We start from the raw sequence: 27,623 nt of genomic DNA, 5'->3' as shown, positions 1-27,623 counted from the left end.
TCACCATTCGCGTGAAACAGCCAAAATTTCATGCTGTGCCTGTTTTACAGATTTATTCACAGTCCCAATAATTTTTTTTTGTTTGTTTTCGGCAAATTTTACAATCATGGAATCTCGGTCTGCTGCCGACTGGACGCTGGTGGGCCAAGGCCCCACGGGCAGTGTGGCCGAGCTCGCTCAAGTCGAGTCGCTCCTTGCACGGTCCTCCAATGACGGTGCTGCCGACGCTGCGCAGGCGGGCGACAACCAGACGACGACAAGTACTCACAGCCGCCACCGCAGCGCTTCCGACAGTGACGTGGTCGGTGCTTCCTCTGTCCACCCGCTGCCTGTTTCACCAGTGCCTGAAGCAGCTATCATGCCGCCCAAGTCATCTGGCGAAAGTGCGCAATCGACGGCGTTGGCTTTGTCGGGCGGAGTGGCGTCGGGGAAACCGGAACCTGCGTCATCAGTCTCGGCGACAGCGACCACACCAGCAACCGATGCTCCTCCTGCTGAGCGCACCACGCGTCACATTACCATTCTATCCATTGTCTCCTCTGTCACAGAGGACGCGGCCAGCGAAACCAGTGCGGGCCTGTCGCGTGTGGAAGTGCACCGTGAGCATCCGTTGCCGCTAAAACTGACGCCAGCCGCGGGCACTGCTAGCGCTAGCGCTGGCGCTGGCGCTGCTGCTCCACCAGCAGCTCATTCATCGACCCATGTGCTTTCCTATTCCTGGGAAATAATTACTGCGGTAAGCGACACACGTACTTTTTTTGACTCTAGGTCTTTTGTCCCTCCAACTTTTTGTGTGTTTTGGCTGTACATGTTTTTGGCTGCATGTTGTTGGCTGACACCCATGTCCTTTTTCTGCCCCACACAAACAGCCTTTCTCGGCCATTTCCTCTGCCATCGGAGCATTATTCGCCTTGGCAAGCAGACCTGCTGCCAAAAACAACTCTGCCACTGCTGTGCGGGCTCAGGCGCTTCCTGCTGAGCTTTCGCGCAGTCTCAGCGCATACGACTCCAAGGGCAATGCTGTGGACTTTGCTGCTACAGACACTCGCGTCATAGAGTCGAGCACCTCTTTTGAAAACGATGGCTCCACTGCCATCACGAAGGCGGTGGTTCACACAAACGCTCCCTATCTTGGTCTCACACCGTCGTTGACTCTTGTGCCGCGCAAGACCCCCGAAACTCAACCTGTGGCTGCAGACCTGGCAGCCAAACGATGCCTGCGCTCCGCTGCTGCTGCCGTCTTGCTTACTTCCACCGCCGCCCCATCCCTTCCGTCCGTTCCGCTTGCCAAATCCATTCCCGTGCCCTTTGCGGAGGCGGCGCCCTTCCTTGCCACCGGCGATATCATCCTCTTCCATGGCGCTCAGTCGATCTTTTCGGAAACCATCGAACTTGGTAGCTGGAGCCAGTTCTCGCATGTGGGCATGGTTTTGACGCCGCCGCACTTTCTCGCTCTCGACCAGCCTGCTGCTGGCTCGATCCTCATGTTTGAGAGTGGCTGGGACACGGAAGCCGACGTTGAGGACCACAAGATCAAGTTTGGCGTGTCGATCGTGCCGTTCACTGCCGACTATGTTCGCAGCTACACTGGACGCATCTACGTGCGGCGACTCATGGACTCTGCGACGCGCCAGTCGTACGGCTCGGTTCATCGCGACGAGATGAACCGCAGCCTTGCGCTCATCCACCAAGTCGTCTACAACAAACCGTACGACACCGATCCAATGGACTTTATCCGCGCCGAGCTCAAGCTGCACTATGGCAACACGCGCCGCACCGACATGTTCTTTTGTTCCTCGTTCCTGGCCTATGTGCTGTACGAGCTGAATCTGCTGGTGATGACCAAGACCAACGGGTGGGTCTTGTACACTCCCAAGGACTTTTCGTCCGAGGTCCCGACGGTTGTGGGTCTCAAGGACAATGTCTACCTCGAGAGCGAGATTGAGCTTGTTGCGTGAGAGTGTTTCCATATGCGTGTTGTTCATACTAGTGTTGGTTGTCTTTGCTACATTTTTTTGTTTCGTGTGCAAAGTGTTTTGTACAGAACATGTACTGCAGCTCTTGTGGAACTCTCATTGGTGCATTGAGCCAAATCGAGATCAGAGTAGTATAATCCAAGCATGCGCTTGCTCACTCCATCTTTTTTTTTCTTCGCTCAGTCAAGACTCAAACAGAGAGAGAGAGAGAGAGAGAAGGCAAAAATGGAGCTGGCTGAAACAGGCGACCAGCAGCAGCATCCACTGCCAGCTGCGTCCGTCGCCGCACCGCCAACGCCCTCCCCCGCGCGACGCATCCGCATGCTCGATCCCGGCGTTGTGAATCGGATTGCTGCAGGAGAGGCAAGTAGTGATAGCCGCGGGGTGGTTTTTTTGCAAGCGCGCAGCCCTGCTTCTCTTTCTCTCGCTCGCTCACGAGGAGGAACCGGGGCCCCAGCAAAGCAAGCTCATCCCGGCTTGCAGTAGCGATGTGGACGGGTCGGTTGATGCACTATGGTGGTTGGGCGGACCAGACCCCGCATCCCTTGATCCGAACTCGGGGAGAGAGAGACAGAGTGGAACAGTCACCGAAGTTGGTTTTTTTTTTTGGCGGGAAAACTTGACAACATGAAACCAGCGTTGATTTTTTGCTCGCAACTGGACTTGCTGTGTCTCGCTGATTTTTCTTGTTGGTTGCTGCCACCTTACTCATGTTGTTGGATGCATGTCGGATTTTTGATTTTGATCTCTTTGCTTTTTTTTTTTGGGGGGGGGGGCAAAACGCAGGTCATTCAGCGCCCTTTCAACGCGCTGAAAGAGCTCATGGAAAACTCGCTGGACGCGGGCGCCACCTCGATCGTCATGAGTGTCAAGGCTGGCGGAATGAAGTTGATGCAAATTGCAGACAATGGCTCAGGCATTCATGTATGCAGATGGGGAGCGATGAGGAGCGTGTGTGTGTGTGTGTGTGTGTGTTTGTTGGCGGGTCGCTGATAATCACTGCGACAGCTCGACGACCTCGATCTCGTGTGCGAGCGCCACACAACCTCCAAGCTCGAGAGATTTGACGATTTAAAGTCGATTGCCACGTTCGGTTTCCGTGGCGAGGCTCTTGCTAGTGTGACGCGTGTCGCGCATGTCTCCATCATCAGCAAGACGGCCGATGCCAAGTGTGCATACAAGTAAGTGCGCAGAGTTGCGGTCGTGCTTTATTTTCAAGGGCAGTAGAAGTCTCGATTGGATGTACTCATCTTTCGTTGCGCTTGGACAGGGCACATTACGCTGACGAAAAGCTCGTTCCACCAACTGCTTCAGACACGAACGCGCGACCAAGGCCATGTGCTGGCAACAAGGGAACAATCATAACGGTACACACACATCACACACATCACACACAGAGACGCCAGAGCCGACAATTTGCGCACTCGCGACCAGGATACTTACCCGTTCTTCACTGCTTTGCGTGTTTGGGGGGGGGGTTGTGCTGCATACTCTACACATTCCAGGTGGAAGACCTGTTTTACAACATCAGCACTCGCCGAAAAGCACTCAAGAGTCCCGCAGAAGAGCACGCCAAAATAGTTGATGTTGTTGGCAAATACGCCATCCATAATTCTGGCGTGAGTTTTACGCTCAAAAAGCATGGCGAAACCACTGCTGCAGACGTCCGAACAGCTGCCGGTGGCACACGAATCGACGCTGTGCGTGCCATCTACGGTGCGCAGGTTGCACGGGAGCTGCTGGAACTGGACGGGACCGAGCCAAAGCTCGATCTCGTTGTCAAGGGTTTGGTTTCCAACGCAGACTACTCGATGCCGAGAGGCACCTTTATATTTTTCATTAATCGTAAGCCCTATGAATAGTGAGCGATGAATAGTGAGCGACGACTGTACAGTAGCTCACAAGCGCTGATTTCAACCGCTTGACACCTGTTTTGATTTGGGCCAACAACCTTTGGAGTAGATCGCCTCGTGGACTGTCCATCTATTCGCAAGGCAATCGAGACCGTGTACGCCGCGTATCTGCCCAAAAAGACCTTCCCTTTTGTCTATCTGTCACTGCTGATGCCCGGGCAAAATGTGGACGTGAACATTCACCCCACCAAGAAGGAGGTGCATTTTCTTCACGAAGATGTCGTGGTCGAGACGGTGCAGAAGATGCTTGAGGCCAAGCTGCTCGGCTCGAACGCGTCGCGCACGTTTTACACGCAGGCATTGCTACCGGGAGCAATTGCCCCTGCGACGCTGGCTGCGGCTTCGTCCTCATCTTCGTCGCATGCCCTCTCGTCGTCGGCGTCGAGTTTGCTTGCGGGCGCGAGTGGCAGCAGCAGTAGTAGTAGTGCGCAGGCATCAGCCGCTGCTCGCTCATACGCGCATCAACTCGTTCGCACAGACAATCGCATGCAGACGTTGGATGCGTTCATGGCCCCAGCGCCGCGCATGCCACCCAATCGAGTGACTTTATTATCGACCGCGGGGACAACGTCCTCTTCGGCACCTGCTCCATCAGGGCTCTTTTCTAGCTCCGCGGCTGCTCCTGCTCGACAGCAACCGTCTATCCAGTCTTTTCTCGCGCCCATCGCTCAACCTGAAGGAGATCATGCTCTTGTCACCGAAGATGCGGAGGAGGAAGAGGTGGCTGCTTCTGCTTCTGCTTCCGACCACATCTCCATTACCTCTTCTTCTGCTGCTAGTGTGGAGCCTTCGTCGTTAGCGGCAGCTTCGACTCCAGTTGCAGCAGAGTCGGCTGCTGGCACTGTGACAACTCTAACGTCAGTACAGCGTGTGTTTTGCATTTGATGCAGGGAGAGCGTACTGACTCCACCTTGTTGACACACACACACACGCTGGCACAGGAAGAAAAAGCTGCTCAATATTCGGAGGCGCCCCGTCCACTTGACCAGTGTTCGCAACCTGCTATCCCACGTCGAGCAGACGTCGACCGAAGGTGACCCTTCTCTGCCAAATTTGATTCTTCGGTGTGTGTATGTGTGTTTGTGTGTTTGGTTGATGCTGAGTGAACCCTGTCTACGCTCGACAGGTCTTGTGCAAATGTTTCAACGCCACTCGTTTGTGGGTTGTGTCAAGCCAACTTTGTCCCTGATGCAATACTCGACGAATCTTTATCTTGTCAATGTTGCCAAGCTCAGGTGAGAGTTTACCGTTGTTGCGTTGAACGCCCCGCTTCTTTGATTCTTTGATTCTTTGGGGCATCCCCAAATTCCTCTCACATGTCGGGGGCTTTGCAGCTGGCATCTCTTCTACCAGATTGTGCTGCGAGAGTTTTCAAACTTTGGGACAATTCGCCTCAATCCGTCGCCACTCCTATACGACGTGTTGATGCTGGCGTTAGACGATCCCGAGAGCGGCTGGTCACCCGAGGATGGCGACAAGGACGAGCTAGCAACGGTGAGTTGAGTCTTGCACATCCGTCGCGCTGCTTCCGGCTGTCACGCTTATTCTCTTGTTGGTGTCTGCCAGTTTATGGTGTCGTTTTTCTCGGAGCGCGCCGAAATGTTGCAAGATTACTTTTCAATTCAGGTGGACGGTGAAGGACGACTCGTCACCATTCCTGCATTGCTGGACGACTTTGTCCCGGAGCTGGATCGTATTCCATTGTTCTTTTTGCGACTGGCCACGGAGGTACGACGGAAGGGGGGGGGCTTTTGTCAAAACAAACCTCAAAGTCTCCCGTTTGAGCGCTCATCGTTCTGCTTCATATTTTGTTGTTGTTGTTGTTGTTGTTGTTGTTGTTGTTGTTGTTGTTGTTGTTGTTGTTGTTGTTGTTGTTGTTGTTGTTGTTGTTGTTGTTGTTGTTGTTGTTGTCGTTGTTGGTTTGTTTGTTTGTTTGTCTGTTTGTTTGTCTGTTTGAAGGTCAACTGGGATGAGGAAGAGGCCTGCTTTGAAGGAGTTGCGCGGTTGATTGCTGCCCTCTTTGCCGTACAGCCCGCCGCAAACCCGCTGGCGGACGAAATCCCAGAGGATTTGCACAGCAACAGCGACATTGCCATGTCGCACGCAAGATGGCAGTGGACCGTGGAGCATGTACTCTTCCCTGCCTTCCGTACCATGTATCCACCTGCCGGGTTTGCATCAGACGGGACTATTCTTCAGATTGCCAATCTAACGGATCTTTACAAGGTGTTTGAGCGATGTTGATTTGAGTACACGGGTTATGATGGAGATCGTGATGATGATGCTGTTTTGCATTGTTTACTCTTGCGCTACGTTCTAAATTTCACTGCTCCATGCGTCAAAATGTATAAACCGTCATGCCACCGTCGACACTCATGGTTTGGCCAGTCACGAAGGACGAAGGAGTCATGCACAAAAAGGCGACAACGCCCGAGATTTCCTCAATCTCTCCAACTCGTTTCATGGGTGTGCGGGCGATCACTATCGCAGTCGATCAAACAAGCGGGGTGTGTGCGTATCATGGTGTGTCAGAGTTGAACCAGACGCACAAACAGCCACCAACATCCGTTGTGCACCTCCAACTGACCTTCGTTCATGAACGTCTCGTTTGATAGGACTGGAGCGACCAACGGCGTGCGAATGTACCACGGCGCCACGCAGTTGACGCGAATGTTGTCACCCGCCCATTCACCGGCAAGATTTTTGCACATCTGGATCATTGCAGCCTTCGTCATCGCGTACGGCACCTGGCAAAAATGACCAAGTCAGCATTGACAGCTACACACCCAAGCAGTAAAAGTGCCGCAGCGCGTTCAGAACGAACGTACACCCGTGCGCATCGCAGTGATCCCTGCAACGGATCCAATGCAGACCACACTTCCGCCAGTGGCCGAGCGCCTGAGCAGATCGTGCAGCTTGACGGACAGCATAAATGTCGACTCGAGATTTGTGCTGAGGACTTTGTGATACTCGGCCTCGGTGTACTCGATCGCCTTCTTGCGAACGTTTGTTCCGACGTTGTTGACCAGAATGTCGAGACTGCCACCAAACAGCTCGCGCGCGCGTGCAACGACGCGCTCGACGCCCTCTGCCGTGGACAGATCAGCACTCAGCGTTTCAAAGCGATCCACGACGGGCGACTGTTGGTGGGCTCCCACCGCCGCCGCTGAAGTGATGGCGGCGTTCGACGTGAGCTCTGAGCGGAGGTCGTTCAGACTCGACTCGCCGCGAGCGACAACCAGCACGCGTGCCCCGAGCGCAAGGAGCTCCAGCACGCAGCCACGTCCGATTCCCTTCGAGCCACCCGTGACGATCGCCGTGCGTCCGTCCAAGCGCCACCGCGACGCGCTGAAGATGCGCGAAACCGACGCCGGGTTGTTGGCTTCGAACGTCATTTTGGAAGTGGACTTGACACAAAAGAAGGGGTTTGTGATTGACTGAGCATCTAGCCACAGGTCCAAGTTCGTGTTGGTATGGTTATGGTTTGTTGTTGTTGTTGTTGTTGTTGTTGTTGTTGTTGTTGTTGTTGTTGTTGTTGTTGTTGTTCATGTTGTGTTGAACAAATACGTCGAAGCGAGCACCACAGAATTGACTTTCACTCCTCTGGAACCGACTGATGCGGGGTGACAGACTCGTGCGGAAAATTGACATGCGCAGAATTGGTATGGCTTTTGTTGGGGGAAGAAGTGTGTGCATGTGTGTGGTGTGTGCATGTATGGGGGAGAGCTCGAAATAGTGCGCGGAACTTTGAAACGCGAAATTTCCGCACGTCGTTTTTAAGCAGGTCGAAATTTCAGATTGGAAACCTCACTCTTTGTTTTTTCCAACAATCAAAACTACATACTGTCGCGCTCATCTACAACGAACAATGTCTGAAGCTTTTAAACCCGTCATCCCCACCACAACGAATGAAGGCAAGTCGATTGGCCGATTTGGCTATCGCACCCCCGCCGAGGAAGTCGTCACCGAGCTCGGAATCGACTTGAGCGATCGCGTCGCCATTATCACCGGCGCCAGCAGCGGTCTTGGCAAGGAGGCGGCGCGTGTTTTGGCTCTCAAGGGCGCTCATATCATTATCGGTATGTGTGGGAGATTGCGTGTGGGTGTGATTTGGATTCAAAGTTGAAAGTTGACGCTGACTACTATTTTTGTTCACTTTCGCTCCCTCCAGCTATTCGCAACCTCGAGGCTGGCCAAAAGGTCGCCCAAGAGATTCAACAAAGCACCGGAAACACCAAGATCGAAGCCATGCTCGTCGACCTGACCTCGCTCAAGAGCATCAAGGAGTTCGCCGACGCATTCATCGCCAAGAAGCTCCCGCTCAACCTCCTCATCAACAACGCCGGTGTGATGGCTCTTCCGACCCGCGAGACCACCGCCGACGGATTCGAAATGCAATTTGGCACAAACCACATTGGACATTTCTACCTCACGCAGCTGCTCACGCCCGCCCTGATTGCCGCGGCGCCGTCCCGAGTGGTGGTTCTCAGCTCCATGGGCCACGCCTTCAGCCCGATTATGTTTGATGATGTGAACTGGGAAAAGTCCTACGACGCTTGGCGAGCGTACGGGCAGTCCAAGACGGCGAACGCCCTGTTTGCACTCGAGCTCAACAAGCGTCTCAGCCCGAAGGGCGTGATTGCCGTTTCCCTTCATCCGGGTGGCGCAATGACGAACCTGGGTCGCCACATCTCGCGAGAGTATATGATTGCCAACGGATGGATGAACGAGGACGGCACGTTGCACAGCATTTTCAAAACCGTCGAGCAGTGCTCCTCGACCACCGTGTACTGCGCCATTGCGCCCGAGGTCCTGGAGCACGGCGGTGCCTACTTTGAGGATTGCAACCTCAGCGTTCCTTCTCCACACGCTTCAGACCCGGAAGCCGCTGCCAAGCTTTGGGAGGTTTCGGAGAAGCTGATTTCCGATGCGCTCAAGCAATGAGATGTGTGCACTTTTTGTACGCTCTCCTTGCTCAGAGCGCAGTTCTGTGGCTTGTATGTCCAGTCTTGTACACGTTCTCAATATGTATGGACCTTCACAATAAACGCTGTACAGTTTAATCAGCCTTCCTTTGGTTGACAAACAGACAACGATTCTCCAGGTAATCTGCCAAGAAAAGCACAATGCAACCTCCATCCATCAAGCAGTCCTTTCCTCTATTTTCTTTTTTTCTTTTTCTCTTCTTCTGCTCTTTGTTCATTCTCTTATTTGTGCGATGCCACTTGTCCGCCGTCAGGTCGCCGATCAGTGCGATGCTGGCAAAGCGACGCTCGCTCGCCTCGAGCCCAACCCTGCGAACGGCTTTGAGCAGGTCGCCGCCGTCCACCTCAGCAGCGCCATCCACCAGCTCGGCCTCATCGCCAACTACGCCGCCGAGCTCTTCGAAGGTGCGCTTCGCTTGTTCCGCTTGCCATTGTAGTCCTTCCATACAAAAAGCTTCAAGATTTTAAAGGCAAAAAAAAAAAAAAAAAAAAAAAAAAGCTGATCGTTGGCTCTGGCTGTCGTCGTCGACTCGCTTGTCGTCGCCCGCCAGACCCGCATGTGAATTCGAGTGGAACTAGAGGCAGTCACTCGCAAACCCCGCCTTGGGGGAGGGAGGGAGGGAGGGAGGGCGCATCAGTCGCAGCGATCAGCCAGAATCCATTGATTTTTTTCCTTTTTTTTGTTGTTTTTTTTGTTGACGGCTGGTTGCTTTCGTTTCTCAGCCGCTCAAACTTGCCACTCCCTCGCTCGTTTCCTTTCCACTCTGCTTTGACTTTTTGTGCGTCGTGTCGATGGTGGCGGACGGTCCACAGGGGCGGTGGGGGGGGCGGTCTCTCGGTCTCTCGTTCTCGCCTCCTTCCTAACTCGCTTCGCTTTGCCTTTACCTTCCTTTGCTTCACCAACAGAACTCGCTGCGACCAGCACGGACATTGTTCAACGCTCATCTCGCTTGACTGCCCGCATCGAGCGCCTCGAGGGGCTCCTGCCAAAGACCAAGGCAGTCTGCGATGCTCGGCTTAACAAGTTCCAATGGAACGCTCACCGTAAGCAAAAAGCACTTTTCACAGAAAGCTCATTCAGCCCACATCGATCAGCTTATGTGAACGAAGCCCCCCACCAGGACAACATATCTCACTTGAAATAACAAACACATTTACGATATCACTCTTTTATTTGCTTCACAGGCGTCAAGTGGACCAAGAAACTGCGCGTCGAAGACTCGCAACTCTTCACCAAGCAGTCCGTGCCGCTCTCGCTCCAGCGCGTGTACGACAGCGTTCCTTCCATTCCGCCGATTCATCTGATGGACAGCCACCGCGACAAGGACCAACCCTCTTGCATGATGGTACCTCACCCGGCTCGAGATTTATTGCAATTGTGTTTTTCGTTGTTCTCACTTTGTTTTGTTCGGTCTCCCTCCGTTTTCTCTCTCAGCTCTACTCTTACCCCGAGTTCTTCTTCCACGAGTGGGTCCGCAAGCGTGAAAAGGAAGAGAAAGAGTTGGCCGAGGGCCGCAAGAAGAAAAAGTCTGACGGCGTCTCGGCACTCGTCAACAAGTCGAGCGCCCGGCCCAAGAAGGTGGCAGAGGTTGCCGTCAAGAAATACGACAGCCAAGGCAACGTCATTGTGGAAGCACGTGTACAGCCCCAGGAGCTCGAGGCCCCGCCTCAGCAGGGCGCCCCTCAAGCGCCGCCCCAGCCTCTGTCCAACTCGAGCTCGCCTCCTCCAAAGCCCAAAATCCCGCAGAACACGGGCTCAACCACCAACATGGCTGCTCCGCCTGCTGCTCCGCAACAGCCGCAGCAGTTTGCTCGTCCTCAGGGCTCGGCACCGCCGATTCCCACCAACGGTCCTCCGCGCCCGGCCGGCTCGGCGCCGCCAAAGCCGAAATCGATGCCATCGGCAGATGCGGGCTTCCTCCCGCCTCCGCCGCCCATGCCGCAGGACTCGACGGACGACGTGCCACCACCGCCGCCGCCGATGGACGATGTGCCTCCGCCCCCGCCCCCGATGGACGACGGGTTTGGCTCGGACGAGGCCCCTCCGCCCCCGCCGCCGTCTGACCTGGACGACATTCCGCCGGCGCCAGCATTCGACTACGGCAACAGCGCAGGCGATGCCCCCGGATTTGCATACGAGCCGAGCACCTGGACAGCGAACGACGATCTGGACGGATTTGGCGGCTACAAGAAGGCCGCGTCCAACTCGCATCTTGCCGACGACTACAGCCAACAGGCTGGTGGCGACGAAGGCGATCTCTCGATGGGCATGTCCTTCGAGCTGCCCGGTACGATTGCGCCCCCTCCGACTGCCGAGGACGCAGCGTTCTCTGCGCCCGCCTTTTCCCCGCCCACGGCACCTCCGCCACCGCCAATGGCTGCTTTTGCTCCTCCCGCTGCACCACCGCTCCCGCCCATGGGCAAGGCCCCGCCGATGGCCCCACCAATGCCGCCGGCTGGCAAGGGCGACGATGTCATTGTTGCACCGTCCAAGGTGTTTGATCCCCGTTCGGACATGCTTTCTCAAATCAAGGGTGGCATGGCGCTGCGCAAGGTTGAAGCCGCGCCCAAGGCTGCTGCCCCCGCGGCTGCTGCGCCGACCAACAGCGTCGCCGCCATTCTGATGCGTCGTATCGCGCTCGAGCAGAGTGATGATGACGACGACGATGATGATGGTGACGATGACTGGGACGATTAATTTTTCCAATCCGTTGGGGGGGGGGGTTGATTGCTTCGGTATTTCGCATAGCAAGGCGATTGTCACTTCCGTGTATTTTGTGTGTTTCCGTTGAAACTGTCCGGTTTTTTTTTTCTTTTCTTTGTGGTTGTTGTTGTCGTTGCTGTTGCTGTTGTTGCTGTTGCTGTTTGTTGATAACAAGGTCCTTCTGTGAAACCCGTTCTTTCAGTTTTGTTTGATGCAAGTCATTCTTTGCCATTTCGTTCGAGCTGACACAATGTATCGAGGGATATTCTTTGAGGGTTAACAACAGACGCACGCAACAGAAAGCAAACAACGGAAGACAATGAGCAAACTCAAAAAAGCAAAACCACTTGCTTTAAGACAAATCCAGCTCGCCCAAGTAAATCTTCTTGTCTGAAGCTCCAGAAGCGACTGCGACAGGAACACAAAAAAGTGAAAGTGAGCGAGGAGACGAGTTCTTCCGCACAAACACGACCACATGCAACAGTTCCAAAAACAAAAAAAAAACACCAAAAAAGCCAGTCAGAGCAACGTACTAATCGGTTCCTTTGGATGGAAGGTCACATCGTTGACCGAACCCGAGTGGCCAGGCAAGCGGTACAGCAGCGCACGCGTGTTGGCATTCCAGACATAGACAAAGCGATCTGCAGAGCCGGCTGCGACAAAGTTGCCATCGGGCGACCAGTTTGCGCGGAGCAGAGTCTTTTCAAAACTGTGCTGGGCGCCAGTAAGGATGGTGCTGCAACGGTCATTCGGGCAGTATGGCCGAACGTCCCAGATGCGTACTGTGTTATCCATGGCGTTTGTCAACACAAAGTTGCCATTGGGACTGAGCGAGAGCGACGTGATTGTGTCTGCGTGACCTTCCAGGACGAGCGCGGGTTCGCTCGGTTTTCGCAGGTCAAACACCTTGACTACGTTGTCCAAACCGCCGGCGTAAACAGTGTCGCCGCCGTGTGACACGGCTACCGAAGTGACGGGATACGAGCAGGCAAGCGAGTGGACTTCTGCTCGAACTCGCGGATCCCACACCTGCATGCAGAACAAAAAGTAACAAAAAGTAGTCAGTGTCGCGTCCAACAACAATCTCGTGCAAAAAGTCCACACAACAACGCAATCCCCAACCAAAAGAAGCCGGCCACACGCTTACCCTTGTTGTCCGGTCGTCAGAACCGCTGACAATGGCATTCTGATTGTTCAATGCTGTTGCGCATGCATTCACAATTCCTTGGTGTGCCTTGTAGCGCCGAATCCGATCGCCGTTAGCTGCATCCCAAATACCTACCGACTTGTCAATAGAAGCTGTGACGATGCGTCTACACGCGAGACAGAGACACCGCGAGCAAGTCAAGGTGAGACGATGTGATACAAAATTCACAATCGCAAAGAATGGGGCTGGTGAAAACGTACTCGCCGTTGCTTGTCCACTGCAGATCAAGAATGCCCGCAGTGTGGTTTCCAGAAAAGTTTGCAAAGTTCTTGCATGATGCAGTGTCCCAAAGCAGCACGGACTTGTCCAGGGACGCCGAAGCGAGGATTGTTCCTGCCGGGTTGAACCTGGCTGCAGTGACTTCTGCACTGTGGCCCGTCAGCAGCACGATCGGGGCCAGCAATGTTGACAGTCTCGGTCTCTGTCCAAGCGCGAAAACGCAAGACACACACACACACGGGGGAGGCAACGATGCATGCATCAGAGTGAGCGAGGCTGAAAGTGAGCGGTTTAAGGCAGAGTGAACAGAGGGGGGGGGGCGGGAAGGTTGATGGTTTCGTCTTTATGAGGACGTGCATCGTCGTCACCTGCTGCAGCTGTGGATGCTGGCTGTGGAGGATGAGCGCCGAGGAGGACGCCGACGCAGCAGGAACGACGGCCAAGTCGAGATCTGTGCGCGGCTTCTTGCTGAGGACGATCGCTCCAGCCGCAGCCGCAGCCCCAGCCGCAGCCCCAGCCGCAGCACGATGGGCATCATTGCTCCCAGTGGCGGCCGAGGATGATGACGATGAGGCCGAGCTCGGGCTGGGGTCGTCGTTGCCGTCGTCGTGTCGCCGCTTCATTGGGATCTCAGAGACAAAGAGCGAGATTGTTAAAAAAAAAATGAGTGTCTCAGACAAGGCAGTAAAAACAACAAGAACAACAAGTCATCGATGATCCTGTACCAGTAGCAGCAATGCAGGACATGCGGAGCTGGCCGCTGATCTACAACTCACGACTCTGCTCCAAGTGCTCTCGCTCTCACGCCTCAAGCTCATCCAATCGCACTCACAACACTGCATCTACTGTCTTCTCTTTGTGTGAACGTTTCCAACTCACTCACTCAGTCACACACAGTGGTTAGTGGTTGTTCAGTCATTTTTTGCCCCCAAAGCTGCAATGTCCCAACCACAGCAGCAGCAGCAGCAGCAGCAACTGCAACTGTTTGGCACATTCCCCGCTGATCTGTGCAAGGTCAACCAGCGCGTGCCTGGGCTCGTCTCGCTCAACGCGCACCACCTCGTCTTTGTCGGACGCAACACGACCGCTTCCGAGGATGTCATTGTAAGTGGGGATGCTCCAACCACCCCCTGCCAACGCACTCACTCACTCACGTTCTTCATTTTACTCGCATTCATGCCACCGCGCCAGATCCCGGCGATGAACGTCAACCAGGTCCAGCGCAAGACGGCGAGCGCGCTGTTTGGCAGCTCTGCTGGAGCTGCCCTGCTGTCCACTTCGGCGGCAACCTCCTCCTCCTCGTCGCTGTCGTCGTCCTTGTCGCCGTCATCGTCGTTATTGTCGTCGTCGCCAAGCACGGGGGTCTCGGCGTCCGGTGGGTCTGCGTCGTCAGCGCCTGGGTCGGCCGCCAACATACCCGGAATCGGCTCTGGTTCTGCTGGTTCGGCCAGCGACTCTCTTGTGCTCGTCATCCGATGCACCGACTTTCGCGACGTTGTCTTGCGCATGACCTCGGAAGCGGATTGCAACGCTGTCGCGAGCTGGCTTTCACGCGCTGCCTTTCCAGGTACCAAAATTCTGTTTCTAAAGTCCAACAAACAATCTCCAATGCATCGCACACTGAAACTCACCCCAATTGCCAATTGCGCCTCTCCCTTGTGCTCAAACACGCGTCACAGACTCGGTGGACAAGCTCTTCCCGTTCGCGCGGACTCCCCCGAGCTTCCCCGAGTTCAACGGATGGAACTTGTACAATCCGCAGGAGGAGTACCAGCGAATGGGCATTCCCTCTGCGCTCTGGCGCCTTTCGTCCGTCAATTCGTTGTACAAGGTAACAGGTGGCACCAGCGCGGGTGCACGAGCAGCCGGTGAGGTCTCACTTTTTTTTTTTTGTTGGTTTTTTTTTTTTTTTCCTTTTGCAATCTTTAGAGCTGCGAAGGCTATCCTCGACTACTCTGCGTGCCTGCAGACATTGATGACAAGATTCTAGGCGACAGCTTCAAAGCGCACCTGGACTATGCTGCTCCAGTTCTCGCCTACCACCATCCTGCGACAAAGGTAACGACGACATCCAGGGCTTTTTTTTTTTTTTGTTTTGTTTTGTTTTGTTTTGTTTTGTTTTGCTTGTTTTGCGTTGGCTTGGTTTTGGCCATCCGCTGAGTTTGCCACCTCTCCCACATACCTTAGGCCGTCCTTGTACGCACTGGCCTACCGATGCCGGCCCCAGGAACACCATCCGTTCAAGCAGACAACAAGTTGATGGACGCCATTCTGCGCACCAACCCTCACAAACGAGCGTGCGTGATTGACACTCGGTCGCCGTCTGCTGCCTCCGCGTACAAGAAAAAGTACCCGAGCGCTCACGGCAGTCACTATCCCAGCTATGCGCGCTATTTTGTGGGACTCGAGGGGTTTCAGGCGCTGCGCGAAAGCATGGCGCGATTGATTGACTATGCGCATGACACGAGCATTTCCGCATCGTCGTGGGTGTCGCGTCTCGAGTCGAGTGGCTGGCTTCGGCACGTTCGAGCCATGATGGTCGCGGCTGCCAGCATTGCCAGACTGATTGGGTCGGATGCCACCTCTGTCGTTCTGGCTTCGCAGGAGATCTTTGATGTTGGCAACTGCGCCGTTGCGCTGGCCATGCTGCTCATGGATCCGTATTTCCGAACAGTGCAAGGGTGTGTAGTGGTGTTTTTTTTTTTGGGGGGGGTTTTTTGTGGGAAAGTTTTGTTGGTGTGAGGAATTGTTGGCTCACTCTGGAGTTTTCTACTCTTGTTCATCCCCGGTATTTCAGCTTTCAAGTGCTCATCGAAAAAGAATGGCTGTCGTTTGGACACCGGTTTAGCGACCGCCACGGACACTATGGTCCTCCTGGAAACCGATACCGCGCGGCTGCTCCCGTCTTTACGCTTTTCTTGGACTGCGTCTGGCAGATTACACAGCAATTCCCTGCCTCATTCCAGTTTGGCGAATCCTATCTGCGCTTCTTGCGCGACCATTCCTACTGCAGTCCATACGGTGAGTTATTTGTGGAGCAGAGGCCGCGAGAGCCAAGGATTTGTTTTTTGACTGGATTGTGCCATCTGTGCTTTTTGTTTCTCTCTCTGGTTTCAGGCACCTTCCTCATGAACTCGGAGGCAGAACGCACTGCCGCACGCCTGCAATTGTGCACGCAGTCTCTCTGGTCCTTCCTGAGCGAGCCTGAACACTTGCACCCGCTGACCAACCCATTGTACCTTTCACCGGCAATGGACGTGCTGCTTCCCGCTTGCCGGCCACAAAACACTCGCTTCTGGGCAAACCTTTATTGTCGTTATGTCTTCTCGTGGGAAGGCCCCAATCGAGGAAACGCAAAGTTGCAAAGTCTGCGCGAGGACACTGCTCGGTGTCAATTGGCGGCTGACACTGCGGAGGGAATGGCTGCAGAAATGGAGCAACAGTTGGAAAAACTGTCGCACAGTCATGATGCCTTGTTTGCAGAACTTGAGCAAGCATTCCCGAATGTCGCAGCCGAGTGGAACAAGCAGCAAGCTCAGGTGGATGGAGTCGTTGCACCATGACCCCCCCCACACACACACACACACTCAACTGCAACATGAAGCAACGCCAGAGCTAATATTCCACCTGTTGCGTGTGAACTCTCCCTCCTTTTTCATTCTAGGTTTGGACATTTTGTTTCATTCTTTTTCTTTTTTTTTCTTTTTGTTTTCATTAAATTGTTTTACAACGTTCACAACAAGCCACCTAGCGCCAAATTTCCAAAAAAAAACATGCGCCGCCCCTCTTTCAAACATAACGCTCTGGGGCGTCAGGAAGAGGTGGTCAAAGCCATTTTCGAAAAGGTTTCATTAAGGCACTCGAGTTGTGGTGCCGAGGCTTGCTTGGAGTATAACTGCTTGAGACGAGAAACGGCAAATGCTTCCAGCTCCTCATTGATGGGCGTTCGTTGCTTGATAAACTTTTCGCTGTTGAGAGCAGAGCATGTCATGTACAATCCGAGCAAGCTGCGTGCATCATCGGGCTGGATCTTGCATGCGTTGGCGTAATGCTTTCGTGCAAGCTGGAGGTTTTCCAAGCTTCCCATTGTGTAGAGAGTCTAAAGGAGAGAGAGAGAAAGGCGGGCAAGAGCAAACGGCACTGAGGACCGGAAACCAAAACAAGCCAGTAAACAAAAAAAAAAAAATCAAGTTACCTCGGCGTAGCGGATGTGATAGACAGGGCTCAATGGGTTTGACAAGATGAGTTCTTCAAAGCAAAAAGCAGCACGTTGGAAACTGCAGGAGTTACGGCGGAGGACAAACGTGAGCATTTTGCACAAAATGACGACCAAACCTTTGCCCCCTTCCGCAAAAATAGGACGTACTCGCCACGCGATAGATACAACTCGGAGAGTTCGACCCAGGCCTCGTAGTCCGCCATGGCCTGTTGAACATACGCTGCGAGCACAGAGATGGCCTTCGGGATGTCTCCTCGGGATTTGAAAATGACGGCCTTTCGCTTGGTGGCGGCCTTCAGAGTCAATTCCAGCAGCGTCAGCACCAACACCCATCACCACTACCACTACCACCACCCTGTGAACACCAATTCATCCGTGTTCAGAGTACCCAAACCCTTTAAACCCCTCTTACAGCATGATTCGGAGTTTCGGTCAGCAACTCGTCATACAGTTGCGTGGCGCCGGCCCAGTCGCCTTGCGCTTCAAACAGCTCGCCTTGCAGGAGCTTGACGCGGTTGCTCTCTGGGAATCGAGCTGCGAGCTGCTTGACGAGTGTGGCAGCGAGCGACTCTTCCTCGCCGCGCGTCGGACGCGCTCTGCCGCAGTCCATTGCAGCGCGTGCGACCTGCTCGAGGACGTCCCATCGCTCAGCCTCATCGCTGAACGCAGCAGCAAGCGAACGCGCGCCTTGTCCCGACTGGATGGCCTCCGCGAGTTCGAGCACAAGCTGAAGTGCAGAGAGGCAAAGTGAAGTGAGTTGTCCAACAGTGAAACTGCCAACCACCACGAACAGCAACAACAACACCAGAGTTCAAGCTTTGTCTGTGTGAGTGCAATTGGGAGGTCTGCGCGAAACGGGGAAGAAGAAGAGAGAGAGAGAGAGATGAGAGAGAGAGATGAGAGAGCGGGAAAAGTCGAGATCCCAATGGAAACGCCATAGACAAGCGCCCCATCCACCGGCCATGACTCTGACTCTAGGCCCATGACGATGAGGGGTTGATTGGGTTGGTCGTGTTCATGGTGGGGTTGGAGGGTCTTTCTGCGTGCCTCGGACTGGCGCTGGTTTGTCTTGCGGAGCTCGCTCAGCCGCGCTTTCATCTGCGAAACGCTCTGCTGCTTGACCATTGTAGAATTGGGAATGACTGAGTTGAGAACTGGATTGATTGGGGTCGAATGGAAATGCAATACAATAGCACACAAGTTTTACATGTTGATCAGAAAAAGCAGCAATCGCAAAAAGTAGCATCGGAAGAAGAACGGAGAAGCAAAAGTTCGCTGCTTTCACCATTGCGCAGTCGTCGTTTCATGCCGGTTCGTGCAGTTCTCCTTCAACCTATTCCAAACACAAAGTAAGTGCATCATTATGCACAGTACTGTGTGCAGCACGACACGGGAGCGATCTCGACCACTTACTTGCCGTATATTCAATTCTCACTCAAGCTTTTCATTGTGTTTCAATCTCGTTGCTCACAGAGCTCGTTTCGCTTGATTGAGTTTGTTGTTTCCTTTTTGTTTCCCGTTTCATTTCAACCTCATTCCATATTTTCAATGTTGTCGGCGGCTGCAGTCGCTGCTTCTGCTGCGGCTGGACGGCGATCTTTGTCGCTGGCCGTTGCCGCTGCAGCTGCTGGATTGCCCTGTCGCCAGGCACACTCGGACGCCACGCCACCTGCATTCGCCTCATCATCATCATCATCGTCATCAGCAGCAGCCCCAGCAGCCCAAGCAGCCCCACCGGCGGCCAAGCGATCGTCGGCTGCGCTGGCGGCATTGGCGAGATCTCGTCAATCCCGCTCCTCTGCAGCCCCATCGCCATCATCGTACACTTCGAGCATGGTGAGCACGTCGCCATCATCGTCAGCGCCCCTGTCTGAAGCAGCGTCGAGCAATGCTGCTGATGCTGCTGCGGCTGAAGCGCCATCACCACAGGGCTTCACTCGCTCTCAAGAGACTGCTGCTCAAGAGACTGCTGCTCAAGAGACTGCTGCTCAAGAGACTGCTGCTCAAGAGACTGTTGATCAAGAGACTGCTGATCAAGATGCTGATCAAGATGCTGACCAAGACACCGAGATGCAAGATCAACCCGCAACGAGGAAAACCTCGAGCGCGCCACCACCACAGTCGTCCCTTCAGGGTTACGGCGGAATGACCTACATGGCCATCCGGCAGCTCAGGGTTGCTCATGCGACACGACTCCGATCAATCATGTTGCAGCTACTGGACCTGGCTGCACAAGAAGGCCCGCGATCGGACCTCCCGTTGTCCACTCGCTCGAGATTCGCGGTCAAATCATCGCCGCCAGCCGCGTTGCCGACTCCACACCGCTTGTCGCGTCCGCTGCCGTTGGAAGAGCGGCATCCAGTCATTGTATCGCCCAAAACAGGTCTTTCGTATCTCTTCGCGCGTCTTCACGGGCAAGGGGTGCAGACGCGGACAGAGTTGGCTACGACGCCTGCAGCGGCGGCAAAGGCATCTGAGGCTCTACTCGAACGCTTGGCTTCCACCAGTCGGCTGTCGCATGCGGAGGTCCAGGATTTGCTTGGCGAACTTCTTCAGGCCGACACGGTCCTCTCCAACCGTGCCCTGTGCGTCATTTTCGCTGCGTTGCTGCGTGCAAATGCATCAGAACGCTCCCGCTCGTCGTGGCCTTTCGACCTGGCTCGAGCCTTGCTGTCTGCAGCAACAGCGATACCGATGGAGCTACAGGAGATTCACTTGCTCGCTTTCAGCTTGCTCTGGCTCGACAATCGACAAAGCGGCATGTATGTCGAAGATTGTACCCCTGTTAGCACCTATCGGTTGCTTCACGAGTTCAGTCTTGAGCCAACAGAGACTGGCTTCTTCCGAATCATGCCTCTCCTCTCGTTGACATTGGACGAGTTCCAGACAATCCACCGACTGTGGCTGAGGAAGATTGCAGAAAAGAAACTTGCGCCGTCTTCGATGGTCCCTTTTGCTGCTGGCCTTGCGAGCAGTGCACAGGCCTTGGACGAAAAATCGCGGCGACTCTTTGGTCGTCGCTTGCAGCGGCAGGTGGCGGTTGAGACGCTTCGCCTGGGCTTTGTGCAGTTCATCGCCCGCGCTACACAGAGCAATCGCATCTTTGCTGAAAATCCGGCTGCAGCGTCCGAGTATGCAGCCTGGATTATGCGCGGGCTTGCTTACTTTAGCGGCTACAATGAAGTCGAACTGATGCTTGCCCGATTCGAGAATCTGGGCCTGCCAGTCCGGTGTGTCGACAAGGCCATTCAGCTTCAAGCCATCACCCAACACCAGTTCACCTCTGACATCACGCTTGATCGAGTTCGGGCGCTGCATGACGAGCTGCTTGCCAAACTGTCGCTGGCGAAACCTCAGGACATTGGCGCATTTCCCCAGCTGAAGGCACTCTTTCCAGAGCTGGCGCTCACAGCCACTTCCAACACGGTTGCAGACAACGAAGATGACGATGCAGAGGTCTCTTTTGAAGAGTATCAGCACACGCTCTCTCCCGCCGCCGATCCGCTGTCCAGCTTCCAGCGTGAACAGATCGAGTTGGACGCACGACTGAGCCTTGCGCACTCGCTCTTTGCTCACAACCATTTCGAGGAAGCCGCCGCTATGCTCAACTCGACGCTGCGCACTGCGCCAGTCGCTCTGCTGCCGTTTGCATTTGACCGAGTCTGGCAGATAGCACTCTTGCTGAACAGAACAGAGGTGACTGTGGTGGCCACGCAGGTCATTTTGCAATCGGCCGATAAGGTCTCCCCAACCTCTCCCGATTATCAGCGCTTCCTCTCTTTGCTTGGCAGCCTATTCTCGCACGCTGATTGCCAAAAGGTTCTCGAAGCGCTCCTGCATGAAACGAAAGAGGCCAGCCTCAATAACGGGCTTGACGCTGCGATGCCCGAACTTGCCCCGTCCGCGCGCATGATGCTTCTTCGATCGCTCTTCCCACCGCCGACCTCATCGAGTGCTGCTATTCGGCAGTCACGGGCGCACGCTCAACTTGCGCTTCGATTTGCGCGCCGTGCTGAGCTGCTGCCCTCGCGATCTGCCCTCGAATCTTTCATGGGCCGGTTGATTGAGCTTCGCACGCCCGACGCATTGGCTGCCGTGGTACAAGTCCTTAAGCAGCACGGTGTCAAAGGATCAACCATTCTCTTGTCGATCGCGCAAGCAGCATTGGCTGACGGCGACGCTGTCACCGCCTTTGGTGCGTTTTGCATTCATGCCTTGCACGCCAAGCAGCCCGTGAATGTCGCCGGGCTTCGGGAGTGCGTGGAGATCTTTGCCCAGCGCGGCCACATTGCTGGCGCACGGGCCATTGTCGGCTTGGTGCGCTCGCTTCTTCCAGGCACCGCTGGACCAGGTCAAGCAGCGCCCACTCCTGGTGTCGTTCGACGGAGTTCCTTGGAGGAGAACGAGCTTCGGCAGTTGCTTTCCGTTGCCTATACGGGTGTGGTGCGCGCATGCGAGGTTGCGGCCGATCCCGCCAGCGCGATCGCATTGGTTGAAGAAATGAGCACGGGCTTTATTACGCCATCCTTGCAAATGTTCCAGCGTTTGATGGAGCTGCTTTGTCGGCATAATCAGACGACGTTGGCCATGACCCTTGTCAACGCAATGGCGAGCTACCAGCTCGCTCCGCGGTCTGCCCACTTCCGTCCATTGCTGCAATCCCTGGCCGGCGCGGGGCTCACCAAAGTCGACGAGCTGACCGATTTGCTCATGGTCATGGAAAAGATGCGTGTGGGCGTCGACACAGCCACCGCCTCCCTGATTCTCGGCACCCGAGTTGACCTGAGCGAACCTTTGGTGCCGCCTTCCGACGTGCTGACTGCCCTGGGCACAAATTCTCCCTTGAAGGTCACTGCAAGTCTTCTGGGTCCGATCATTGCGTCTGAAACTGCTGCCATCTCCGAGACGGCTACGGATGTGGCAGAGACGGCGTCTCAGGCGGCCGACACCAGCAGTACGACCGCCACCACCACCACCACCACCTCCTCCTCCTCCACCACACCAATAACAGCAACAACCACACCCTCGACCAGTAGTGGCACGGCATCTGCGCCTCCACCCGACTTCCAGACCGTGCTTGCTGCCATGCCCGGAATGACCCATACAGAAATACAGCGCTCTCTCTACGCCATGCGCGCCACGATGAACACGGCGCGGTTTAACGACATCTTTGAGCACTTGCTGCTGACTTATCCTCAGCCAGATTTTGCACGTGCTCAACTCGTATTTACGATCATGATGCAGCAGCCGTCGACAGCTCCGTTGGATGGGGATGTCATGACCACGCTGACGCTCGGCATCGCCAAGGCGTCAATCCTGGACGCCTTTGATTGGGTGGATGCTGCGACACTGGCTGGCGTGCCGCCGGACAGTGTGACGTTTACTCATCTCTTGCGTAGTCTTCACCGAGGCCGCAGAATCACCCGGACGACGCTCAACTGGCCGCATCCACCGCCGAGCCCGAAATTGGCCAAGCAGCAAAGCTCCTTGATTTCAACGTCCCTTCGAAATGTCACTACGAGCTCCAATCCCAGCCGGTTTGAGCTCGCCCGCGCCTTGTTCCGCGCTCAAGCATCCCGAGCGGATGTTGTGGCACGTGTCCAAAACTTTGAAGCGCTCGAGGACGTGATGCTCCTCTTTCCGTTGGCCGATTCGCTCACCCTCCTTTCGGACACCTTCAGCATTGCAGACCGCATTGGCGCCGACCGTCTGGTCTCCAGCCTGATCTCGCGCCACGTGCAACCCACGCTTCTCAGCCTAGCGGCGTCCCATCAGGTCTGGAAGACGCTGGCGGCCTGGATTGCGCAGCACGCGCGGCTGTATTATACCACTCTGCGAAACGCCGCAAACCAAGTGTGCCAGGCTCTGGCTGATGCCGGCGATGCTGAAACGCTTCTCCAGTTGCACGTCGCCATTTCCGTTGTCATCCCATCCTTCCCTTCCATCCTTGCAACGTCTTTGGCCGCTTCCAATGGCGATACAAGAGAGCTTTTCAATCTGCGGCGCGCGTGGCACCGATGGTTTCTCCAAGCACTACTCGTTGACGAACCCACCATGTCGCTTTCGCGCTTGTTTGAGCGGTACAAATCGCTGGGCCTCGGCTTTCACCCGAATGACTTGTCGTTGGCCATCCAGTATTCGATGCTGGACCTCAAGCCGCTCTTTGCGTACATATCACACCCACCCCACATCATCCAGCCGACCTATCTGGCCGATCTGATCAAGCCCCAGCGCCTTCACCATCCGGCCTCCGATCGCGCATCTCCGCAGCCGCCGCTTGGCCCGGTGGCGGACGAGTTTGATACACTCGATACGCTGCAGCAGAAGATTGTCTTCAAAAGCGCCATCCGCACGCAGTTCAGCGCGCTGAACCGCACGCAACGACGCGATTTGGTCAAGGCGGCACTCTATGAACGCTTGATTGAGTATTCCGTGCTGCAACTCACCAAGGCTGTTGGCGGCCAGATGTCCGTTTCGGTCAACCACGGCCTGCTTGTCAACGCGCTCCTCGTCAACGTCGCGCGGAATCCCCGCTGTCCGCCGTACCTGGTTGACGTCCTTGCCGATCCCAAGGAGACCACCACAACCTCTGTCGATTCACTCGCTGCCTTGCTTGAGTACCACACCCTGCGAGGGCGTCCAGTCAAGGTCCAGACGCTTCTGGAATTGGCCGCCAGCCGCAACCAACGGATGCCGTCTGGTCGATCGCTTGCGCGCCTGTTGACCTGTCTGACCATTCAGCGCGACTACATGTCGGCTTTCGCTCTCCTCAAATTGGTGCAAACTCAAAGCACAATGACTCCGACTGACATGGTCCAAGCTGTGGTGTCGATCGTCGGCAACGAAAAGCTGCGTGCCCGATTGAACCCGGCTGGCGATCGAGAGGACGGAGGGTCGGCGCCTCACAAACCAGGAGAAGTCCCGGTCGGCTTACTGCCAGCGGACCATGTCCCGTTCTTCGATCATCGTAATCGGGCGCACTTGTCGCTCTCCCTACTGACAGATCTGATTTCAAGTGGCCTGTTTCGTCCCCGCCTTGCGTTTTTGAGCGCCTTTCCGCTTGCATTCCGCTTGCCTGACGTCATTCCCCAGCGCGCCAACCTGGAACAGTCTTCTGGCTGGCATGCTCCAGCCAGTGCTTCTGCGCCAGCAAACGGTGCAACCGCCCCTCCTGGCGCCGATGACTTGGGTCGGCTCATGGGCGACATTCAGCACGTGTTGCCTCCCAAAGCTCGTGCTCAAGCGCTGGCTGTGATGATGCTGCTGCTAGCTGGATCCGAGCAGCGTGCGGGACGCCTTGAGGTTGCCGGGCGGCTGAGCGCCCATCCCCACATTGCCATCTTTGAGCACGCAAAGCCGGAAGTCAAGCAGGGCCTGTCCGCTCTTGTGGGCAGCGCCCTCGACGCGGCGGCATTCCTGTTGATGGATCGCTACTCGTCACACGAGTGGCCCACAAAGCTCGTGGATGCCCTTCGTGTGGCGCCATCCTTGACTTCCGCTGCGACACCACTGGAGCCCGAACCGCGGCTCTCCAGCATGTTCCAGGCGCTTGAACAGTGGCTCGACCTTGCTGACGCCTCGTCGTTCCGCCTGAACTCGTACACGTCCATTTTCTTGCTCACCCACGCGCTGGCCGCCGGTCGCACCGCGTTGGCTGTCTCGCTGGTCACCAGGCTGACGGCCATCACATCCGACCGTCACGCAGAGGTCCGATTCACCTCGCGTGTTGCTCGCTCTGTCGAACACCAGCTGCACCACAATCGCGAGCACTGGCGTGATGTGGCGATTGCAGTCCAAGATGCCCTTGTGAGGCAAGGGCAATCGGAGGCAGCGTCGCATTTCACGGTTGCCGTCGAGCAAATTGGCGTGGTCGTCGGGCGCATTCCCGTCACCAGTCTTGGTTCGGCTCAGCTTCAGTGGGAAGTGCCTCAAACAACTCCAGCATCCTCGCCACTCACACCACACGCAGCGAAAGCTGCTGTTCACACAAACGCCGGCCTTTCCGGGCTTGATGCCCTTCTTGCAGAAATTCAAGCCTCCCCCACTTGGTCGATGCACTGGTCTGCCGTTGTTGAAGATGCTGCGGTGCGTGCGGAATTCATGGCAAACGTTGCCAAGTTGGATGATGCACTGCTTCCCGCCTTGGACGAGAGCAACCCCAGCGGTCCCGAGGCGCTCGCAAAGATTGCCCGCTTCCTCTCGGAGCAGTCCAAACGCGACGCTGGCGAGCTTGCTTGGATTCGGCAGTTCTCTGTGCCCACTACCACAGCTTCCGCCCCTCGTCAGCTGGCTTCAGCGGATCTCGTCACCGTATTCCGCACCCTTGATGGACTTCCAACGCCGCGCGGAGACGCGATTCGCGCCTTGGTGAGCGCGGCACACGTGCGCTTGTACCAGCGCCCGTTGCCGCGTGACCCGCTTCTGCTAACGCGCTTCCTGTTGCTGGAGGGCAAGGTCAGCGCAGCCCTCGATCAGTTCCTCGTCGTGCTGAGCCCAAGCACGCTCGGACAACACCTAAGCTCGTCGAGTGGCACACGACTGTTGCGCGAAGTGTATCCGCAGCACTCTGCCCTCATTGCCCTTCTGCTTCAGACGTCCGAAGCCGAGCTCCACTCTTGCCGGCAATCTGTTTTGCAGCTGCTCATGATGACGAGTAACGGCCGGCAGCTCATTCCCGTGTTGGATGCGTCGCTCGCAGCGATTGCACCGAGCTCGGCGTACCCGGAGGCGCTTTGGTCGACGCTCACTCTGAGGCCGGAACACATGGGCATCATTCCCCGTGTCGCGGTGGCGTTTGAGCTTGTGGACACTGCGCTGCGCTACTTTATCAAATTTGTGCCCAGCATGTCGCTGGCTCAGAAGCCTGACTTGGCCATCCTCTGTGCTGTCTTGAACAAGGCAGCATCTGCTGGACGAATTGCCAACAGCAGCCCAACCCCAAATCCAGGCGCTCTGCGCACGACACGCAACAATGGTTGCAATGCTGTCATTGGAGCGCTGCTCTGGTTCTGCAAGCACCACGCTGCACACGTGCAACGCGTCCTCCCGAAACAAGCATCGGCCGAGTTGCTCTCTCAGTGGCTGCGTGGTCATGGGCGTGCATTCCGCTCGGCGCTCATGGACGAGTTCCTGGCGTCTGCACCCCGCACTGGAGCCGCTGCATCTGCCTCGTCTGATTCTTCGGATTCTTCGGATTCCTCGGATTCGTCCTCGAATTCCTCGAAGTCTTCCTCGAATTCCTCTTCTAAGGCGGCCACGCGCGAGGCACGGGGCCAATTGTCTGTCGACAACACCCGTCCGTCCCTCGTTCCAGCGGTTGTGCCCGAAGAGCTGTGGGTCACTTTTTCGTCCTTTTTGAGCCAGGTGTCCTCAAACCGAGCGCTCGACGATGCGTCAGAGCGTCTGCTTCATTTCGTGTGGCTGTTGTCACCGCGGACGCTCTCGTCGAGCCGAGCGTACGCCATGGCCTTGCATTTTGCACGCTTGCGACAGGATTGGACGGCGTTCGACGACGTTATGATGCAGCTGCACAACACCTCGTTGCTGCCTCATGACATTGAAGAAACGCGTACAATGTTGCACACTGCGCGCGACGCCTTCAAGACGCTCGTGATGGAGATCCTGCACGGCCTGAGTCTTCGCTCGCCCAACCGCTGCGAGCACTTCCTCGAGTTCCTCCGCAGCATTGGCATTCCTCCGGGCTTCCGTGCACTTCACTTCCTGCTTGATGCTTATGCCGCCTTCCCCGCAGAACAGGTTGACATTGATCCAGTTCCCGTCGTTGACCTCGTCCCAGGCAGAATTGCCGCGCTGAGCAAGGCTGCTGCTGATGAGGCAGCCAAGCAGCCGACTCCAAGCCCTGCGGCTCCTGCCTCCTCGCTGCAGGCCAACGCTCGCCGTGTGGCTGAGGTTGTAGCCATCATCCAGATTGCGCGCACAACTGAAGGCGGGTTTGTCTCCCCCGCCGCTCGCGCTCAAACAAGCGAGGCTGCTCGATTGGCGGCACTTGCTGTTGGCGTGACTGTTCCTTGGACTGCTCCTGCCCATGTTTCAACGCTCACTTCCACCGCTGCCTCTGGCAGCAACACCGCTGTCTCTGCCAACACCACCGCATAACGCTTGGGTTCTGATGATGCGCTCATTCACACACACAAAGAACAAGGCAGATGTGTTTCGATTCTGTTGTATTCTCAAATGTAGTTTTATTTCCCGACAATTCATTCACTTCCATCGCATTTTCATGCTCGTTGATGAAGCAGTTTTACGCCCGATTGTGCGTGGATGGTGATCTTGTTCGCTGAGCCCAACCAGTGTTCGGGGAAAAGAAGTCCACATCTGAACTATGATCATTTTGACCATTCCAAATGTAGCCTCGTTGCCATTTCTTATTTTTCAATAAT

At 55.6% G+C, this 27,623-nt stretch overlaps 9 protein-coding genes across 9 annotated transcripts; 6 read left to right on the top strand and 3 right to left on the bottom strand.

Annotated features, from left to right (window-relative positions):
• The first annotated feature begins 13 nt into the window (after nucleotides 1-13).
• Nucleotides 14-2,138, top strand: CAOG_06382 (hypothetical protein). The gene is made up of 2 exons (XM_004345081.2): nucleotides 14-736; nucleotides 870-2,138. The coding sequence occupies exons 1-2, from the start codon at nucleotides 107-109 to the stop codon at nucleotides 1,956-1,958; spliced, it is 1,719 nt and encodes a 572-aa protein (XP_004345131.1). The 5' UTR covers nucleotides 14-106; the 3' UTR covers nucleotides 1,959-2,138.
• Nucleotides 2,139-2,149: 11 nt separating this feature from the next.
• On the top strand, nucleotides 2,150-6,285 carry CAOG_06381 (DNA mismatch repair protein MLH1). Its single transcript, XM_004345080.2, has 11 exons — nucleotides 2,150-2,339; nucleotides 2,763-2,900; nucleotides 2,985-3,157; nucleotides 3,247-3,343; nucleotides 3,482-3,821; nucleotides 3,939-4,746; nucleotides 4,831-4,922; nucleotides 5,016-5,124; nucleotides 5,224-5,383; nucleotides 5,456-5,617; nucleotides 5,849-6,285. The coding sequence occupies exons 1-11, from the start codon at nucleotides 2,202-2,204 to the stop codon at nucleotides 6,131-6,133; spliced, it is 2,502 nt and encodes an 833-aa protein (XP_004345130.2). The 5' UTR covers nucleotides 2,150-2,201; the 3' UTR covers nucleotides 6,134-6,285.
• Nucleotides 6,124-7,319, bottom strand: CAOG_06380 (tropinone reductase). Its single transcript, XM_004345079.2, has 3 exons — nucleotides 6,718-7,319; nucleotides 6,477-6,636; nucleotides 6,124-6,370 (listed from the first exon to the last, which is right to left on the bottom strand). The coding sequence occupies exons 1-3, from the start codon at nucleotides 7,282-7,284 to the stop codon at nucleotides 6,228-6,230; spliced, it is 870 nt and encodes a 289-aa protein (XP_004345129.2). The 5' UTR covers nucleotides 7,285-7,319; the 3' UTR covers nucleotides 6,124-6,227.
• Nucleotides 7,320-7,712: 393 nt separating this feature from the next.
• On the top strand, nucleotides 7,713-8,945 carry CAOG_06379 (oxidoreductase). Its single transcript, XM_004345078.2, has 2 exons — nucleotides 7,713-7,968; nucleotides 8,061-8,945. The coding sequence occupies exons 1-2, from the start codon at nucleotides 7,758-7,760 to the stop codon at nucleotides 8,831-8,833; spliced, it is 984 nt and encodes a 327-aa protein (XP_004345128.1). The 5' UTR covers nucleotides 7,713-7,757; the 3' UTR covers nucleotides 8,834-8,945.
• A 107-nt stretch (nucleotides 8,946-9,052) lies between these two features.
• CAOG_06378 (hypothetical protein) lies at nucleotides 9,053-11,771 on the top strand. The gene is made up of 4 exons (XM_004345077.2): nucleotides 9,053-9,279; nucleotides 9,781-9,918; nucleotides 10,060-10,220; nucleotides 10,310-11,771. Exons 1-4 carry the CDS (start codon nucleotides 9,108-9,110, stop codon nucleotides 11,570-11,572), a joined length of 1,734 nt encoding a protein of 577 aa, XP_004345127.1. The 5' UTR covers nucleotides 9,053-9,107; the 3' UTR covers nucleotides 11,573-11,771.
• A 43-nt stretch (nucleotides 11,772-11,814) lies between these two features.
• On the bottom strand, nucleotides 11,815-13,659 carry CAOG_06377 (biotin/lipoate A/B protein ligase). The gene is made up of 5 exons (XM_004345076.2): nucleotides 13,373-13,659; nucleotides 12,986-13,206; nucleotides 12,726-12,891; nucleotides 12,112-12,607; nucleotides 11,815-11,986 (listed from the first exon to the last, which is right to left on the bottom strand). Exons 1-5 carry the CDS (start codon nucleotides 13,625-13,627, stop codon nucleotides 11,931-11,933), a joined length of 1,194 nt encoding a protein of 397 aa, XP_004345126.2. The 5' UTR covers nucleotides 13,628-13,659; the 3' UTR covers nucleotides 11,815-11,930.
• A 271-nt stretch (nucleotides 13,660-13,930) lies between these two features.
• Nucleotides 13,931-16,733, top strand: CAOG_06376 (hypothetical protein). Its single transcript, XM_004345075.2, has 7 exons — nucleotides 13,931-14,108; nucleotides 14,196-14,571; nucleotides 14,684-14,835; nucleotides 14,934-15,062; nucleotides 15,192-15,685; nucleotides 15,802-16,025; nucleotides 16,122-16,733. Exons 1-7 carry the CDS (start codon nucleotides 13,944-13,946, stop codon nucleotides 16,565-16,567), a joined length of 1,986 nt encoding a protein of 661 aa, XP_004345125.2. The 5' UTR covers nucleotides 13,931-13,943; the 3' UTR covers nucleotides 16,568-16,733.
• Nucleotides 16,683-18,362, bottom strand: CAOG_06375 (tetratricopeptide repeat protein). The gene is made up of 5 exons (XM_004345074.2): nucleotides 18,271-18,362; nucleotides 17,636-17,950; nucleotides 17,371-17,516; nucleotides 17,200-17,281; nucleotides 16,683-17,103 (listed from the first exon to the last, which is right to left on the bottom strand). Exons 1-5 carry the CDS (start codon nucleotides 18,346-18,348, stop codon nucleotides 16,816-16,818), a joined length of 909 nt encoding a protein of 302 aa, XP_004345124.2. The 5' UTR covers nucleotides 18,349-18,362; the 3' UTR covers nucleotides 16,683-16,815.
• A 409-nt stretch (nucleotides 18,363-18,771) lies between these two features.
• On the top strand, nucleotides 18,772-27,438 carry CAOG_06374 (hypothetical protein; the record flags this gene model as incomplete). The annotated part of the gene is made up of 1 exon (XM_004345073.2): nucleotides 18,772-27,438. One exon carries the CDS (start codon nucleotides 18,772-18,774, stop codon nucleotides 27,337-27,339), a length of 8,568 nt encoding a protein of 2,855 aa, XP_004345123.1. The 3' UTR covers nucleotides 27,340-27,438.
• Between the last annotated feature and the right edge of the window lie 185 nt (nucleotides 27,439-27,623).

This window comes from Capsaspora owczarzaki, assembly GCF_000151315.2.
Source record: "Capsaspora owczarzaki ATCC 30864 unplaced genomic scaffold supercont2.11, whole genome shotgun sequence".
In the NCBI taxonomy this organism is placed as follows: Eukaryota; class Filasterea; order Ministeriida; family Capsasporidae; genus Capsaspora; species Capsaspora owczarzaki.
The sequence above is the reverse complement of the archived record's forward strand: the minus strand, read 5'-3'. Positions and strand labels throughout refer to the sequence as shown.

Coding starts and splice junctions, on each gene's coding strand:
- CAOG_06376 (XM_004345075.2), top strand. CDS start 13,944: ATGTCCCAACCACAGCAGCAGCAGCAGCAGCAGCAACTGCAACTGTTT. Junction 15,063..15,191: donor ACCACCATCCTGCGACAAAG/GTAACGACGACA, acceptor CACATACCTTAG/GCCGTCCTTGTACGCACTGG. Junction 16,026..16,121: donor TTCCTACTGCAGTCCATACG/GTGAGTTATTTG, acceptor CTCTGGTTTCAG/GCACCTTCCTCATGAACTCG.
- CAOG_06382 (XM_004345081.2), top strand. CDS start 107: ATGGAATCTCGGTCTGCTGCCGACTGGACGCTGGTGGGCCAAGGCCCC. Junction 737..869: donor CCTGGGAAATAATTACTGCG/GTAAGCGACACA, acceptor CCACACAAACAG/CCTTTCTCGGCCATTTCCTC.
- CAOG_06381 (XM_004345080.2), top strand. CDS start 2,202: ATGGAGCTGGCTGAAACAGGCGACCAGCAGCAGCATCCACTGCCAGCT. Junction 2,340..2,762: donor ATCGGATTGCTGCAGGAGAG/GCAAGTAGTGAT, acceptor GGCAAAACGCAG/GTCATTCAGCGCCCTTTCAA. Junction 3,822..3,938: donor CTTTATATTTTTCATTAATC/GTAAGCCCTATG, acceptor CCTTTGGAGTAG/ATCGCCTCGTGGACTGTCCA.
- CAOG_06378 (XM_004345077.2), top strand. CDS start 9,108: ATGCCACTTGTCCGCCGTCAGGTCGCCGATCAGTGCGATGCTGGCAAA. Junction 9,919..10,059: donor GTTCCAATGGAACGCTCACC/GTAAGCAAAAAG, acceptor TTTGCTTCACAG/GCGTCAAGTGGACCAAGAAA. Junction 10,221..10,309: donor ACCAACCCTCTTGCATGATG/GTACCTCACCCG, acceptor TTTCTCTCTCAG/CTCTACTCTTACCCCGAGTT.
- CAOG_06377 (XM_004345076.2), bottom strand. CDS start 13,627: ATGAAGCGGCGACACGACGACGGCAACGACGACCCCAGCCCGAGCTCG. Junction 12,892..12,985: donor CAGTGGACAAGCAACGGCGA/GTACGTTTTCAC, acceptor TCTCGCGTGTAG/ACGCATCGTCACAGCTTCTA. Junction 12,608..12,725: donor CTGACGACCGGACAACAAGG/GTAAGCGTGTGG, acceptor TTCTGCATGCAG/GTGTGGGATCCGCGAGTTCG.
- CAOG_06375 (XM_004345074.2), bottom strand. CDS start 18,348: ATGGTCAAGCAGCAGAGCGTTTCGCAGATGAAAGCGCGGCTGAGCGAG. Junction 17,282..17,370: donor TTGTATCTATCGCGTGGCGA/GTACGTCCTATT, acceptor TAACTCCTGCAG/TTTCCAACGTGCTGCTTTTT. Junction 17,104..17,199: donor ATCACATCCGCTACGCCGAG/GTAACTTGATTT, acceptor TCTCTCCTTTAG/ACTCTCTACACAATGGGAAG.
- CAOG_06379 (XM_004345078.2), top strand. CDS start 7,758: ATGTCTGAAGCTTTTAAACCCGTCATCCCCACCACAACGAATGAAGGC. Junction 7,969..8,060: donor GGGCGCTCATATCATTATCG/GTATGTGTGGGA, acceptor CGCTCCCTCCAG/CTATTCGCAACCTCGAGGCT.
- CAOG_06380 (XM_004345079.2), bottom strand. CDS start 7,284: ATGACGTTCGAAGCCAACAACCCGGCGTCGGTTTCGCGCATCTTCAGC. Junction 6,637..6,717: donor TCACTGCGATGCGCACGGGT/GTACGTTCGTTC, acceptor CATTTTTGCCAG/GTGCCGTACGCGATGACGAA. Junction 6,371..6,476: donor CGAGACGTTCATGAACGAAG/GTCAGTTGGAGG, acceptor CGACTGCGATAG/TGATCGCCCGCACACCCATG.